Here is a 15342-nt window from a genome sequence, read left to right as displayed (position 1 = left end):
GGTTGTGTGATGAACGAATTAGTGTGGTGGAGAGTAGGAGGTCTTGGGAGGACCGGAGATGACATGAGGGAAGGTATTGGGAGATTGGTTTAGAGATATAGGGAGGGGACAGGTTGTGGATGGCTTTGTAGATCAGTGTTAGTAGTTTGAACTGGGTTCGTTGGGGAATTGGGAGCCAGTGGAGGGATTTGCAGAGGGGAGAAGCAGGGGAGTAGTGAGGATAGAGGTGGATTATGCGGGCAGCAGAGTTGAGGACAGACTGGAGTGGTGCAATAGAGTTAGATGGGAGGCCACAGAGGAGGGTGTTGCAATAGTCGAGGCGGGAGATGAAAAGGGTATGCACAAGAGTTTTAGTAGATTGAGGGCTGAGGAAGGGACAGATTCAGGCAATATTATTGATTGGGAGGTAACAGGAGGTGGCAAGAGTTTGGACGTGCGGTTTGAAGCACAGGGCAAAGTCGAGAGTTACTCCGAGGCAGCGGATTACAGGTGCGGGAGAGAGCGTGATGCCGTTTACCATAATAGATAGATCGGGTAGGGGGGATACGCAAGATGGAGGAAAGATGATGAGTTCGGTTTTGTCTACATTGAGTTTTAGGAAGCGAGAGGTGAAGAAGGAGGATATGGCTGATAGACATTCCGGGATTTTGGAAAGCAGGGAGGTAACATCTGGGCCAGAGAAGTAGATCTGAGTGTCGTCCGCATACAGGTGGTACTGGAAGCCATGGGACTTTATGAGTTATGACTTCTTCCTTTCTGATTCTCTTAATCTACTGGCTCTTACTGAAACCTGGATCCAGCAGTCAGACACCACCGCTGCTGCTGCTCTCTCATACGGTGGACTACACTTCTCTCACACCCCAAGATCGGACAACAGAGCAGGTGGAGGTGTTGGTCTGCTCCTTTCACCCAAATGTACCTTTCAGGTTATCCCCAAGTACCCTCACTTGTCTTCCCTTCTTTTGAGGTCCATGCGGTCAGACTCTACATCCCCTTCTCCATGCGAGTGGCGGTGGTGTATCGTCCTCCGGGCCCCACCCATCAGTTCCTGGATCACTTTGCCACCTGGCTTCCACACTTTCTTTCCTGTGACATCCCCACCCTCATCATGGGTGATGTCAACATCCCCATTGCTTTTCCCCTCTCCCCATCTGCTTCTCATCTTTTATCTCTAAACTGATCTTTCGGCCTCTCATAGCATACTAACTCTCCAACGCATGAAGATGGAAACTCCCTCGACTTAGTCTTCTCCCGGCTTTGCTCACTGGACGATTTCACAAACTCCCCTCTCCGGCTCTCTGACCACAACCTTCTTTCATTCTCTATCAAGAACTGCCATCCCGCTCAGGTCACCCCCACTTTACACATTTATAGAAACATACAGGCCATTAACACCCAGAAACTTATGAAGAACTTGCAGTCCTCATTGGCCCCAATCTCCTCCCACTCATGTCCTGATTCTGCACTGAAGCATTACAATGAAACCCTGCAAAGTGCCCTGGATGAAGCTGCACCTCCTATACATAGAACAACTCGGCACAGACGACGAAAACTGTGGCACACGCTGCAAACACGTTTTCTGCAGCGGTGCTCCAGGTGCGCCGAACGTCTGTGGAGTAAATCTAATCTACCCGAGGATTTCATCCATTATAAGTTCATGCTAAAAACATACAACTCTGCCCTTCACCTCTCCAAGCAAACCTATTTCAACACCCTCATCACCTCACTGTCCAATAACCCTAAACGTCTCTTTGACACTTTTCATTCCCTACTCAGCCCAAGAGTGCAGGCCCCAACCACAGATCTCTATGCTGACGATCTGGCCAATTATTTCGAAGAAACAATTGACCATATCTGACAGGAAATTATCTCCCAATCCCCTCATATCATGCACTGCCCTCTCTCCCCCACTGCATCTAGCTCACTCTCTGACTTTGAACTAGTCACAGAAGAAGTAATCAGGCTCCTTGCATCTTCTCGCCTGACCAATCACACCAGTGACCCCATTCCGTCACATCTCCTCCAGTCCCTTTCTTCTGCTGTCACCTCTCACCTAACAAAAATATTCAACCTCTCTTTCTCTTCTGGTATCTTTCCCTCCTCATTTAAGCATGTCATTATACATCCATTACTTAAAAAAACCATCCCTCGACCAAAACTGTGCCGCTAACTATAGACCTGTCTCTAATCTTCCCTTCATCTCTAAACTCCTCGAAAGCCTGGTCCACTCCCATCTTATCTGCTATCTCTCAGATAACTCTCTTCTTGACCCTCTTCAATCTGGTTTCCGCTCTTTACACTCTACTGAAACTGCCCTCACTAAAGTCTCTAATGATCTAATAACAGCTAAATCTAATGGTCACAGCCACAGCATTCGACACTGTGGATCATCAGCTCCTCCTCACTATACTCCGCTCCGTCAGCCTTAAAGACACCATTCTCTCCTGGTTCTCCTCCTATCTCACTGACCGCTTTCACTGTATCTTTTGCTGGTTCCTCCTCTCATCTTCCCCTTACTGTTGGGGTTCCTCAAGGATCAGTCCTAGGCCCCCTCCTCTTCTCTTTGTATACCGCCCCTATTGGACAATCAGTAGATTTGGGTTCCAGTACCATCTCTATGCTGATGACACCCTACTATACACTTCTGCTCCTGAAATCATGCCTGCCTTTTTAGAAAGCACCAGTGATTGTGTAATAATTATAGGGGATAACTCAGGAGACTCTTTGCGTGGAACAAGACAACTACAGGACACAGTTTTATAAGTGGTAAAGTCTATATTATCACACGGTGATTCAAACAGGTGCAGAGAGAAACTCAAGTCCACAACACTTGGTGCAAATATCAAATGCAGCTCAGCAGTCTATAGGAAACTTCAGAGGAAAATGCAATCACGCAGAAAGTCTATGAAGCACAATAATTCTTGAGGATACTTGACATGAATAAGTCCTTGCTTAGTCCACAACACAGATAGATATGCTTATAAGGCAGTTCAAATAATATCTTAGCTCAACCAGGGAGGTCTGGGTAATAGTCTCAGGTTCTTGCAGAGCAGAAACAGCTTACATGTCCAGCAAATGCAGATGGAAGCAAACACGAGCAGCAGATGAAGGACAATTACTGGAACTGGTGTATGCAGCAGGAACTCAGAGCAGAGTAGCAGGATAACCCCACAGGTTCACAGGAGCAGGTATATAGCCAGGGAGTCACCAGAGGTCAGGAGCTGGATGCAAGGCAGAATACTCTAGCACAGACTGAAGGCTGGGGTGGAGTTTTATAGCAGGAAGACAGTGCACATGAGACCAAAGACGCAATCTTGGAAAAGGGCAGTAATGCACATAAAGGTAATAAAAAATGTTCAGTCCTGACAGATTGTCTTACTGCTGTCTCTAACATCATGTCCTCCCTCTATCTGAAACTGAACCTGTCAAAAACTGAACTCCTCGTGTTCTCTCCCTCTACTAACCTACCTTTGCCTGACATTGCCATCTCCGTGTGCGGTTCCACCATTACTCCCAAGCAACATGCCCGTTGCCTTGGGGTCATACTTGATTCCGAGCTTTCATTCACCCCACACATCTGATCATTGGCTCGCTCTTGTTGTCTGCACCTCAAAAACATTTCTAGAATTCAACCTTTTCTTACTTTTGACTCTTTAAAAACTCTTACTGTTTCACTTATTCATTCTCGTCTGGACTATTGTAACTCTCTACTAATCGGCCTCCCTCTTACCAAACTCTCCCGGCTCCAATCTGTCCTGAATGCTGCAGCCAGGATCATATTCCTCACCAACCATTACACCGATGCCTCTACGTTTTGCCAGTCATTACACTGGTTACCCATCCACTCCAGAATACAGTACAAACTTATTACACTTATCCCCAAAGTGCTCCATGGCTTAGCACCACCCTACATCTCCTCCCTGGTCTCAGTCTACCACCCTACCCGTGCCCTCCGCTCCGCTAATGACCTGAGGTTAGCATCCTCAATAATCAGAACCTCCCTCTCCCGTCTTTAAGACTTTTCACGTGCTGCGCCAATTCTTTGGAATGCACTACCTAGGTTAATACGATTAATCCCCAATCCCCACAGTTTTAAGCATGGCCTAAAACGCATTTGTGCAGAGTGGCCTACCGCCTCAATGCATTAACCTAACTATCCCTGTGTGGCCGATTAAAAAAACTTAAACCATAATCAGGTTCCTCGCATCATATTCTCATAAGCTTTATGCATTTAATAGCCCTCTGTGTCTGTACTTTTACATATTTAGGCTGTTAACTGGATCATGCAGCTTTACACGAACACCCGATCCTTACACTATGGCTGGTCCAAACAACGAAAGCAATTGTTGCCATCCACCTCTCGTGTCTCCCCTTTTTCCTCATAGTTTGTAAGCTTGCGAACAGGGCCCTCATTCCTCTTGGTATATGTTTTGATCTGTGTGTATTGTTATGCTGTAATGTCTATTGTCTGTACAAGTCCTCTCTATCATGTAAAGTGCTACGTAATACGTTGGCGCTATATAAATAAAAATTATTATTATATTATTATTAATTGTCCTAGGCCAAGGGTATAGATGGAAAAAAGTAGGGGCCCCAGGACAGAGCATTGAGGGACACCAACACAGAGAGGGCGGGATGAGGAGGTAGTGTGGGTGTGGGAGTGGGAAACACTAAATGTGCGGTCAGAAAGGTATGAGGCAATCCAGCACTGGGCAAGGTCTTTGTTGCCAAGGGAAGAATCTGTAGCAGTAGGCAGCGATCGACTGTGTCGAAGGCAGAGGACAGTTCGAGTAGGAGGAAGATGGAGAACTGTCTGTTGGCTTTGGCTGAGTAAGTCATTAGTTATTTTGCTTAGGATAGCTTCGGTGGAGTGGTGGGGGCAGAAACCAGACTGGAGGTTATCAAAGAGAGAGTTGGATCAGAGGTGGGAGGAAAGTTGAGCATGGACATGCTGCTCAAGGAGTTTTGAAGCAAATGGGAGCAGTGAAATGGGGCGATAGCTGTGCATAGCAGTTGGGTCAACGTTTGTTTTTTTGAGGATGGCTGTGATGGTGGCATGTTTGAAGGCACAGGGGAAGGTACCAGAAGATAGAGATAGGTTGGAGAGATGGGTTAGGGCTGGAATGAGCGTGTTAGTGAGCTTGGGGAGCAGGTGGGAAGGGATGGTGTCAAGTGCACAGGTGGTGAGGTGTGATTTGGAAAGGAGGTGAGTAAGCTGTCCTTCAGTGATGTTGGAGAGGGAGGTTATTAGGGAAGGGCAGGGGTTTGGTATATGGAGTGGTTTTTGTGGTGGAAAGTAAGGGTTTGTCTTGTTTGGTCGATCTTATTTTTGAAGTAGGTGGCAAAGTCCTCGGAATAGATGAGGGGAGTTGGAGGTGGCAGTGGTGCGTGGAGGAGAGAGTTGAATGTGCTGAACAGTTGTTTTGGGTTGTAGGATAATGAAGATACAAGGTTAGTGAAGTAGGTCTGTTTAGCAGAGGTGATTGCTAATTTGAAAGGAAGTGTAGCTTGTTTGAAAGCAGTGAAGTCGTCTGGCAGGCGTGTTACCTTCCGTGACCCTGGATGCTTGTCGAAGTTTTGGTGAGATTGTTGTGCCAGGGTTGCCTATTGATTCGTCGTACTTTGCCATGCATGAGAGGGGCGACTGAGTCTATGGCTGATGTAAGGATGGCGTTATAGGAAGCGGTGGCGCTGTCCATGTCGTGGAGTGAAGATATGGAGGACAGAGGTAAAAGAGAGTCTGTGAATGTCTAGGTGAGGGAGGTTTCTGCAAGGATGTGCTAGTAGCTGGACATGGGAGGCGGGTGAGGAGGACAAGGATGAGGTGAGTAGATGGTGGTCAGATAGGGGGATGGGAGAAGTTGTGAAATTAGATAGGGAACCGAGGCGGGTGAAGATGAGGTCTAGTGTATGTCCATCTGTGTGGGTGACTGAGGAGGACCACTGATTAAGTCCAGAGGATGAAGTAAGGGACAGGAGTTTGGATGCTGCTGGCTAGCTGGTGTCAGTAGGGATATTAAAGTCACCCATGATGATGGTGGGGACGTCAACAGAGAGAGAAAGTGAAGAGGCCAGGTGAATTGGTCAATGAAGGCAGTGGCTGAACCCGGTGGTCGGTATATGACAGCCATTTGGAGATTAGAGGGAGAGTAGATATGGACAGAGTGAACCTCGAAAGAAGGAAGGATAAGGGAGGGTGGGGGTTGAAGGAGTTTTTAGAAAGAAGGAAACCCACTCCTCCGCCATGTCTGTTGCCAGAGCAAGGAGTGTGGGTAAATTGGAGGCCACCGTAACTCAGTGCAGCAGGGGAGGCCCTAATCAAAGTTATTTTATGTGTAAGTGTGCGTGTGTAGCCCACTCACTATCTCCACTTATCCCCCACCTCCTGATGATGGCTGGACCTTCACTGTTATACATTATTCAATTTTTCATCTTTTTTGCACTTTTTATCATTTTGCAGGGTGCGGCAGGGCCCCTTTATGTTGTTCCTTGTGTGTTGCATGTATGTATATAGTGTTGGACGGCCCGCCTGCTAATACTATAGGCGTGATCAATAGGTTGTCCAGACACTGTGCATCACATTTATCTGTGTGAAAAGGGTCTTATGCAAGCCATACCTGTGTGCATTTTTGCTACTAGGCAGCCAACCCTTCTAATGTGTGGGCGAGTGGGTGGCTGCTCTCATCAGTAGCTTGCACCTGTGCTGCTTTAGCATTTATTATTGAGGGCCTGCTGCACCCTGCGAGTGCATTTGTCATCTGACAAGGCTTTGGTGAGTCTGCTCTTCATGTGTTTTTTAGAGTTTTTCTATGTTAGCTGGACCTTCACTGTTGTCACGATAATGTGAATATGCCATGTTTGAGTCTGCCTAGCTTTACAAGAGACACGCTGCGAGCTATTCCGACCCCCCCTCTTCTCTTTTGCCTACTGCTATGTGTGTGTGAATTTTTATTGCCCCCTGCAAATAGCAGTATCTGCGAAGGCTGCTCATTTCTCCCTCCTCCCATCTAGTACTAGTTGAAACCAGTATAGTCCCTCTCAAAAGGCATGGATTTCTATTGTTCTATTATAGTGATATATTGGGCCACCGATCCGGGCTAGGAAAATTAGGAGTACATATTACGAATGTCCATCGGCAGATCTGTCAATCACTGTAAGCGCTAGCAGCTAAACACAACGAGTGCAAAGTGCTGATTTCTCCTTAAGCGGTTCATGTAAGTACACTGTGCTTGCAATTAAAAGAACCGCCCCGATGTGGTGCACCTCGGGAACCTGGTGTATTCCGGATACGAGGTTCCTACAGTGAGATATGCGTAAAAAATGGTTTTCATATTGTAGGTGAAGGGGAGGTTTTCAGCCCCTAAGTGATGTCACCACAGGGGGAGTGCCTAGGCTTTAGGCTAGGGGATATCTGTGTAAAGCAGGATTCCTGCAGTGTCTTTTGCCAGGGGATTCAGCCAGGACAGGCTGTGCAATCTGATCTGAGAATAAGTGGGGAAGGTCCCCTCCCCCCCAGCCAGCACACGGCACCATTGAATGATACGAAAGAATCGTAAGTCAATTTTCACTGTTAATCCCTTTACATTTGTATTGTAATGTACACATGAATTTGTCTTCTTTATATCTTTTAATATTTTTGTAAATCCTGCCTACCTCTTTTGTGGAGTAAAATATATAATTTTACTAGCTTGTCACTCCTGCTCTATACAACTGTACGTCCTCTGAGGTGAATTATGCTTCTGATTTGGGTTGGCTTCAGACCCGTTCATCGGAGCTCGCTGCAGCATACTTTGTTCTGTGCGATTGGGAATCTCTGGAGCGACGGTGGCGTTGATTATTGTTCCCGCCTGTGTGGGAGTAGTTACATAGCCCTCGCTGCAGCGTGCCAGATAGCCAGTACATAGAAGGCAGCCTTTCTGGCGACTAGTTACCCTAGATGCAGTACCTAGTCTGACCTGAGGGTAAAGGGGGAGCCAGAGAGCTGCAAGTTCCAAGCCGGAACTGGGAAGCGGGATATAGATAAATCCCCTTCAGAAGGAACCAGGGACAACCAAAAAACCCCGGTTCATGACAAATTGGTGTGAGTAGTGGGGACGATAAAGATATCCTCCCCGGTATCCCTGACATATACGCTGGGATCCGTGACATGTTGATGGCAGTACGGTGTGAACCGTGACAACTGTAAATACATCATTGTAAATACACACCTGTACCTTGTATCTCCCCCACCTCAGTGTAGATTGTAAGCTCTCACGAGCAGGGTTGTTTTATTTCGCTTTAATCATTATATTACTGCTAACTCTGTTACCTATGACTGTTGTGTTTGAAACTATTTAACTGTAAAGAGCTGCAGAATATGTTGGTGCTATATAAATAAAGATTATTATTATTCTCATCTGTCTTTTGTAATCTAATGAACAAGTTGTGTCCTCTCAGCCGCTGATTTCCTACTATGGCTCAGACAAGGGTCTAACATTTTGCCACCCAGTTCTGTACCCTGTCTGTTGCATCAGCCTGGACCACTTTTCTGGCCATCTTCTATCCTGGGCGAAAACAGGAACTTCCTGGTAGAGATTGATCTTCCTCCCCTGATGAAATCCAAGTGGCTTATACTGTAAAGAGCAGTCAAGGGAGGATCTGGACTTCCATTTCTCACATCCCAGAAAATCTTCAAAATCTCCTCCCAAAGTGGTGGTTCCTGGACTCATGACATCAGTCGGAAGAGATTATCTTTAACCAAAAGATCCCATTGCCTGATTGAAGGGCTCTGTTTATAATGTCTGCATTTTCATATAAATTGTTCCAAGGTGAAGGCCAAACGGAAACTTTGGACACAAGGTGAAGAAGGAGTGATCACCTTTGGGTTAACTCTATCCTCAACTAAAGAAGAACTGGTGGTCATGTCTGTTTCTTTGAGTTCCTCTGTTTACAAGACAAGATTCGACTTACCCAGAGCTGCAGAGTATTTTATGGTCTTATCTTTGGCTAGAAGGTTTGAAATTTCTGTTGTATCTTTACAGAAGCCTCTGAACTCTTCTGTGTGAATGACCTTTTTTTTCTTCCAAGTCTTTCCTTCTTCTAGTGTTCCAGGGAGATATCGACTGTCACAGAAAAGGAGACATGAAATCTCAGCCAGTCAAGAACAGTAAAGACCTCCAATAGTCAGTCATTGACCTGTCACTTTCCCAGGTCAGTGACTGATAATTAGAGGTGACAGCGATTAGGAGCTGAATGATCAGAGGAGACCATGATTGATCACCACGGACTTGTCCATCACAGTCCCCTCTGACCATCAGTGTACTGATTATTATAAGACGGTGTTGGCGTTGTCTCTCTGGCTGCATTGTCTCTCTGTACCGGCAGCTCCAGCTGGAGGATTGTAATCCAGAGGAATGTTCAGGACCCCGGGAACATACAAGTGTCCAACTAGAAACAGACTTTACTGCAGCAGGACAAATCATGGGGCACAATGGTGGTGGAGAGAAACGCACTGCCACCTTCACCATCACCATCAGTCACCGACTCATCCACTCCCTGCTCTGTGGAATCCCAGGACTCTCACATCATAGGCCACATTGTGATCACACGATGCACCATAACCTTAGTTTACAGCTGTGGAGATGTATCCGGCAGATTTCGAGGCGACCCACGCTCACTCACAGGATCCAGGAGATCCTGATTTCAGACTGCCCTCACAGGGGCCTGCCGTGCACATTTCTGTGCCCCAGGGAAGGGGCCACAGTCAGTAAGACGACTGTAGATGCTTCGGGCTCCTTGTGCAGACCTTTATTATGAAAATCTCTTTATTTACAGATCATTTACACAATTAGAAAATGAGGAGACGTGAGAATTGCACTTCTGGAAGTTTCCTCTTATTTATCGGCTTGTACGTAGGAGGTGAACATGCTGTCCTCGCGCTCCAGAAGAACCTCTGGCTTGTCGTACTCCATAATGGCGCCTCTCTTCATGACAATCACCAGATCTGCGTTCAGGATGGTGTGCACCCGATGCTGCAGGAAGAAGAACAACAGGTGAGTACCGGAGATGGTGCCGTGCGTGAGAGCCGGCTCCGAGGCAGAATGTGCGGTATGGGGGAGAGTATGGTGCAAAAAGACAGCTGCGGGGAGAGAGTGCGCATGAGAAGCACATTCTCCAGGGAGGGAGAGTGCGGCGCAAAAAGAGACTGCTCCAGGGAGAGAGGAAAGTGCGGCACAAAAAGACAGCTGCGGGGAGAGAGTGCGCATGAGAAGCACATTCTCCAGGGAGGGAGAGTGCGGCGCAAAAAGAAAATGCTCCAGGGAGAGAGGAAAGTGCGGCACAAAAAGACAGCTCCAGGGAAAGAGTGAGCATGAGAAGCACATTCTCCAGGGAGGGAGAGTGCGGCGCAAAAAGAAAATGCTCCAGGGAGAGAGGAAAGTGCGGCACAAAAAGACAGCTCCGGGGAGAGAGTGAGCATGAGAAGCACATTCTCCAGGGAGGGAGAGTGCGGCGCAAAAAGAAAATGCTCCAGGGAGAGAGGAAAGTGCGGCACAAAAAGACAGCTCCGGGGAGAGAGTGAGCATGAGAAGCACATTCTCCAGGGAGGGAGAGTGCGGCGCAAAAAGAAAATGCTCCAGGGAGAGAGGAAAGTGCGGCACAAAAAGACAGCTCCAGGGAAAGAGTGAGCATGAGAAGCACATTCTCCAGGGAGGGAGAGTGCGGCGCAAAAAGAAAATGCTCCAGGGAGAGAGGAAAGTGCGGCACAAAAAGACAGCTCCGGGGAGAGAGGAAAGTGCGGCACAAAAAGACAGCTGCGGGGAGAGAGTGCGCATGAGAAGCACATTCTCCAGGGAGGGAGAGTGTGGCGCAAAAAGAGACTGCTCCAGGGAGAGAGGAAAGTGCGGCACAAAAAGACAGCTGCGGGGAGAGAGTGCGCATGAGAAGCACATTCTCCAGGGAGGGAGAGTGTGGCGCAAAAAGAAAATGCTCCAGGGAGAGAGGAAAGTGCGGCACAAAAAGACAGCTCCGGGGAGAGAGTGAGCATGAGAAGCACATTCTCCAGGGAGGGAGAGTGCGGCGCAAAAAGAGACTGCTCCAGGGAGAGAGGAAAGTGCGGCACAAAAAGACAGCTGCGGGGAGAGAGTGCGCATGAGAAGTGCATTGTCCAGGGAGGGAGAGTGCGACGCAAAAAGAGACTGCTCCAGGGAGAGAGGAAAGTGCGGCACAAAAAGACAGCTCCGGGGAGAGAGTGAGCATGAGAAGCACATTCTCCAGGGAGGGAGAGTGCAGCGCAAAAAGAGACTGCTTCAGGGAGAGAGGAAAGTGCGACACAAAAAGACAGCTCCGGGGAGAGAGTGAGCATGAGAAGCACATTCTTCAGGGAGGGAGAGTGCGGCGCAAAAAGAGACTGCTCCAGGGAGAGAGGAAAGTGCGGCACAAAAAGACAGCTCCGGGGAGAGAGTGAGCATGAGAAGCACATTCTCCAGGGAGGGAGAGTGCGGCGCAAAAAGAGACTGCTCCAGGGAGAGAGGAAAGTGCGGCACAAAAAGACAGCTGCGGGGAGAGAGTGCGCATGAGAAGTGCATTGTCCAGGGAGGGAGAGTGCGACGCAAAAAGAGACTGCTCCAGGGAGAGAGGAAAGTGCGGCACAAAAAGACAGCTCCGGGGAGAGAGTGAGCATGAGAAGCACATTCTCCAGGGAGGGAGAGTGCGGCGCAAAAAGAGACTGCTTCAGGGAGAGAGGAAAGTGCGACACAAAAAGACAGCTCCGGGGAGAGAGTGAGCATGAGAAGCACATTCTTCAGGGAGGGAGAGTGCGGCGCAAAAAGAGACTGCTCCAGGGAGAGAGGAAAGTGCAGCACAAAAAGACAGCTCCGGGGAGAGAGTGAGCATGAGAAGCACATTCTCCAGGGAGGGAGAGTGCGGCGCAAAAAGAGACTGCTCCAGGGAGAGAGGAAAGTGCGGCACAAAAAGACAGCTGCGGGGAGAGAGTGCGCATGAGAAGCACATTCTCCAGGGAGGGAGAGTGCGGCGCAAAAAGAGACTGCTCCAGGGAGAGAGGAAAGTGCGGCACAAAAAGACAGCTGCGGGGAGAGAGTGCGCATGAGAAGCACATTCTCCAGGGAGGGAGAGTGCGGCGCAAAAAGAGACTGCTCCAGGGAGAGAGGAAAGTGCGGCACAAAAAGACAGCTCCAGGGAAAGAGTGAGCATGAGAAGCACATTCTCCAGGGAGGGAGAGTGCGGCGCAAAAAGAAAATGCTCCATGGAGAGAGGAAAGTGCGGCACAAAAAGACAGCTCCGGGGAGAGAGTGAGCATGAGAAGCACATTCTCCAGGGAGGGAGAGTGCAGCGCAAAAAGAGACTGCTTCAGGGAGAGAGGAAAGTGCGACACAAAAAGACAGCTCCGGGGAGAGAGTGAGCATGAGAAGCACATTCTCCAGGGAGGGAGAGTGCGGCGCAAAAAGAGACTGCTCCAGGGAGAGAGGAAAGTGCGGCACAAAAAGACAGCTCCGGGGAGAGAGTGAGCATGAGAAGCACATTCTCCAGGGAGGGAGAGTGCGGCGCAAAAAGAAACTTCTCCAGGGAGAGAGGAAAGTGCGGCACAAAAAGACAGCTGCGGGGAGAGAGTGAGCATGAGAAGCACATTCTCCAGGGAGGGAGAGTGCGGCGCAAAAAGAAAATGCTCCAGGGAGAGAGGAAAGTGCGGCAAAAAAAGACAGCTCCGGGGAGAGAGTGAGCATGAGAAGCACATTCTCCAGGGAGGGAGAGTGCGGCGCAAAAAGAGACTGCTTCAGGGAGAGAGGAAAGTGCGACACAAAAAGACAGCTCCGGGGAGAGAGTGAGCATGAGAAGCACATTATCCAGGGAGGGAGAGTGCGGCGCAAAAAGAGACTGCTTCAGGGAGAGAGGAAAGTGCGACACAAAAAGACAGCTCCGGGGAGAGAGTGAGCATGAGAAGCACATTCTTCAGGGAGGGAGAGTGCGGCGCAAAAAGAGACTGCTCCAGGGAGAGAGGAAAGTGCGGCACAAAAAGACAGCTCCGGGGAGAGAGTGAGCATGAGAAGCACATTCTCCAGGGAGGGAGAGTGCGGCGCAAAAAGAGACTGCTCCAGGGAGAGAGGAAAGTGCGGCACAAAAAGACAGCTGCGGGGAGAGAGTGCGCATGAGAAGTGCATTGTCCAGGGAGGGAGAGTGCGACGCAAAAAGAGACTGCTCCAGGGAGAGAGGAAAGTGCGGCACAAAAAGACAGCTCCGGGGAGAGAGTGAGCATGAGAAGCACATTCTCCAGGGAGGGAGAGTGCGGCGCAAAAAGAGACTGCTTCAGGGAGAGAGGAAAGTGCGACACAAAAAGACAGCTCCGGGGAGAGAGTGAGCATGAGAAGCACATTCTTCAGGGAGGGAGAGTGCGGCGCAAAAAGAGACTGCTCCAGGGAGAGAGGAAAGTGCAGCACAAAAAGACAGCTCCGGGGAGAGAGTGAGCATGAGAAGCACATTCTCCAGGGAGGGAGAGTGCGGCGCAAAAAGAGACTGCTCCAGGGAGAGAGGAAAGTGCGGCACAAAAAGACAGCTGCGGGGAGAGAGTGCGCATGAGAAGCACATTCTCCAGGGAGGGAGAGTGCGGCGCAAAAAGAGACTGCTCCAGGGAGAGAGGAAAGTGCGGCACAAAAAGACAGCTGCGGGGAGAGAGTGCGCATGAGAAGCACATTCTCCAGGGAGGGAGAGTGCGGCGCAAAAAGAGACTGCTCCAGGGAGAGAGGAAAGTGCGGCACAAAAAGACAGCTCCAGGGAAAGAGTGAGCATGAGAAGCACATTCTCCAGGGAGGGAGAGTGCGGCGCAAAAAGAAAATGCTCCATGGAGAGAGGAAAGTGCGGCACAAAAAGACAGCTCCGGGGAGAGAGTGAGCATGAGAAGCACATTCTCCAGGGAGGGAGAGTGCAGCGCAAAAAGAGACTGCTTCAGGGAGAGAGGAAAGTGCGACACAAAAAGACAGCTCCGGGGAGAGAGTGAGCATGAGAAGCACATTCTCCAGGGAGGGAGAGTGCGGCGCAAAAAGAGACTGCTCCAGGGAGAGAGGAAAGTGCGGCACAAAAAGACAGCTCCGGGGAGAGAGTGAGCATGAGAAGCACATTCTCCAGGGAGGGAGAGTGCGGTGCAAAAAGAAACTTCTCCAGGGAGAGAGGAAAGTGCGGCACAAAAAGACAGCTGCGGGGAGAGAGTGAGCATGAGAAGCACATTCTCCAGGGAGGGAGAGTGCGGCGCAAAAAGAAAATGCTCCAGGGAGAGAGGAAAGTGCGGCAAAAAAAGACAGCTCCAGGGAAAGAGTGCGCATGAAAAGCACATTCTCCAGGGAGGGAGAGTGCGGCGCAAAAAGAGACTGCTCCAGGGAGAGAGGAAAGTGCGGCACAAAAAGACAGCTCCGGGGAGAGAGTGTGCATGAAAAGCGCATTGTCCAGGGAGGGAGAGTGCGGCGCAAAAAGAGACTGCTCCAGGGAGAGAGGAAAGTGCGGCGCAAAAAGACAGCTGCGGGGAGAGAGAGCGCATGAGAAGCACATTCTGCAGGGAGGGAGAGTGCGGCGCAAAAAGAGACTGCTCCAGGGAGAGAGGAAAGTGCAGCACAAAAAGACAGCTCCAGGGAAAGAGTGTGCATGAAAAATGCATTGTCCAGGGAGGGAGAGTGTGGCGCAAAAAGAGACTGCTCCAGGGAGAGAGGAAAGTGTGGCACAAAAAGACAGCTCCAGGGAGAGAGTGCGCATGAAAAGCACATTCTCCAGGGAGGGAGAGTGTGGCGCAAAAAGAGACTGCTCCAGGGAGAGAGGAAAGTGCGGCACAAAAAGACAGCTCCAGGGAGAGAGTGTGCATGAAAAGCGCATTGTCCAGGGAGGGAGAGTGTGGCGCAAAAAGAGACTGCTCCAGGGAGAGAGGAAAGTGCAGCACAAAAAGACAGCTGCGGGGAGAGAGTGCGCATGAAATGCGCATTGTCCAGGGAGGGAGAGTGTGGCGCAAAAAGAGACTGCTCCAGGGAGAGAGGAAAGTGCAGCACAAAAAGACAGCTGCAGGGAGAGAGTGAGCATGAGAAGCACATTCTCCAGGGAGAGAGAGTGCGGCGCAAAAAGAAACTTCTCCAGGGAGAGAGGAAAGTGCGGCACAAAAAGACAGCTCCAGGGAAAGAGTGAGCATGAGAAGCACATTCTCCAGGGAGGGAGAGTGCGGCGCAAAAAGAGACTGCTCCAGGGAGAGAGGAAAGTGCGGCACAAAAAGACAGCTCCAGGGAAAGAGTGAGCATGAGAAGCACATTCTCCAGGGAGGGAGAGTGTGGCGCAAAAAGAGACTGCTCCAGGGAGAGAGGAAAGTGCGGCACAAAA

The 15342-nt window shown here is 49.6% G+C and overlaps 1 protein-coding gene across 2 annotated transcripts in view; it reads right to left on the bottom strand.

Annotated features, from left to right (window-relative positions):
- Nucleotides 1-9770: 9770 nt before the first annotated feature.
- The window catches only part of ABCC8 (ATP binding cassette subfamily C member 8), a 458344-nt gene continuing 452772 nt past the window's right edge, over nucleotides 9771-15342 (bottom strand). Inside the window, exon 39 of one of the 2 annotated variants that reach the window (XR_013220970.1) lies at nucleotides 9771-10010. Coding sequence is in view for 1 of the 2 variants with exons in the window: in XM_077281846.1 (XP_077137961.1) it covers nucleotides 9873-10010 (138 nt within the window). In the remaining variant the exon portion in view is untranslated. The remainder of the gene's footprint in view (nucleotides 10011-15342) is intronic. The other variant, XM_077281846.1, reaches the window with a different exon arrangement.

Source organism: Ranitomeya variabilis, chromosome 2 (assembly GCF_051348905.1).
Source record: "Ranitomeya variabilis isolate aRanVar5 chromosome 2, aRanVar5.hap1, whole genome shotgun sequence".
In the NCBI taxonomy this organism is placed as follows: Eukaryota; Metazoa; Chordata; class Amphibia; order Anura; family Dendrobatidae; genus Ranitomeya; species Ranitomeya variabilis.
The sequence above is the reverse complement of the archived record's forward strand: the minus strand, read 5'-3'. Positions and strand labels throughout refer to the sequence as shown.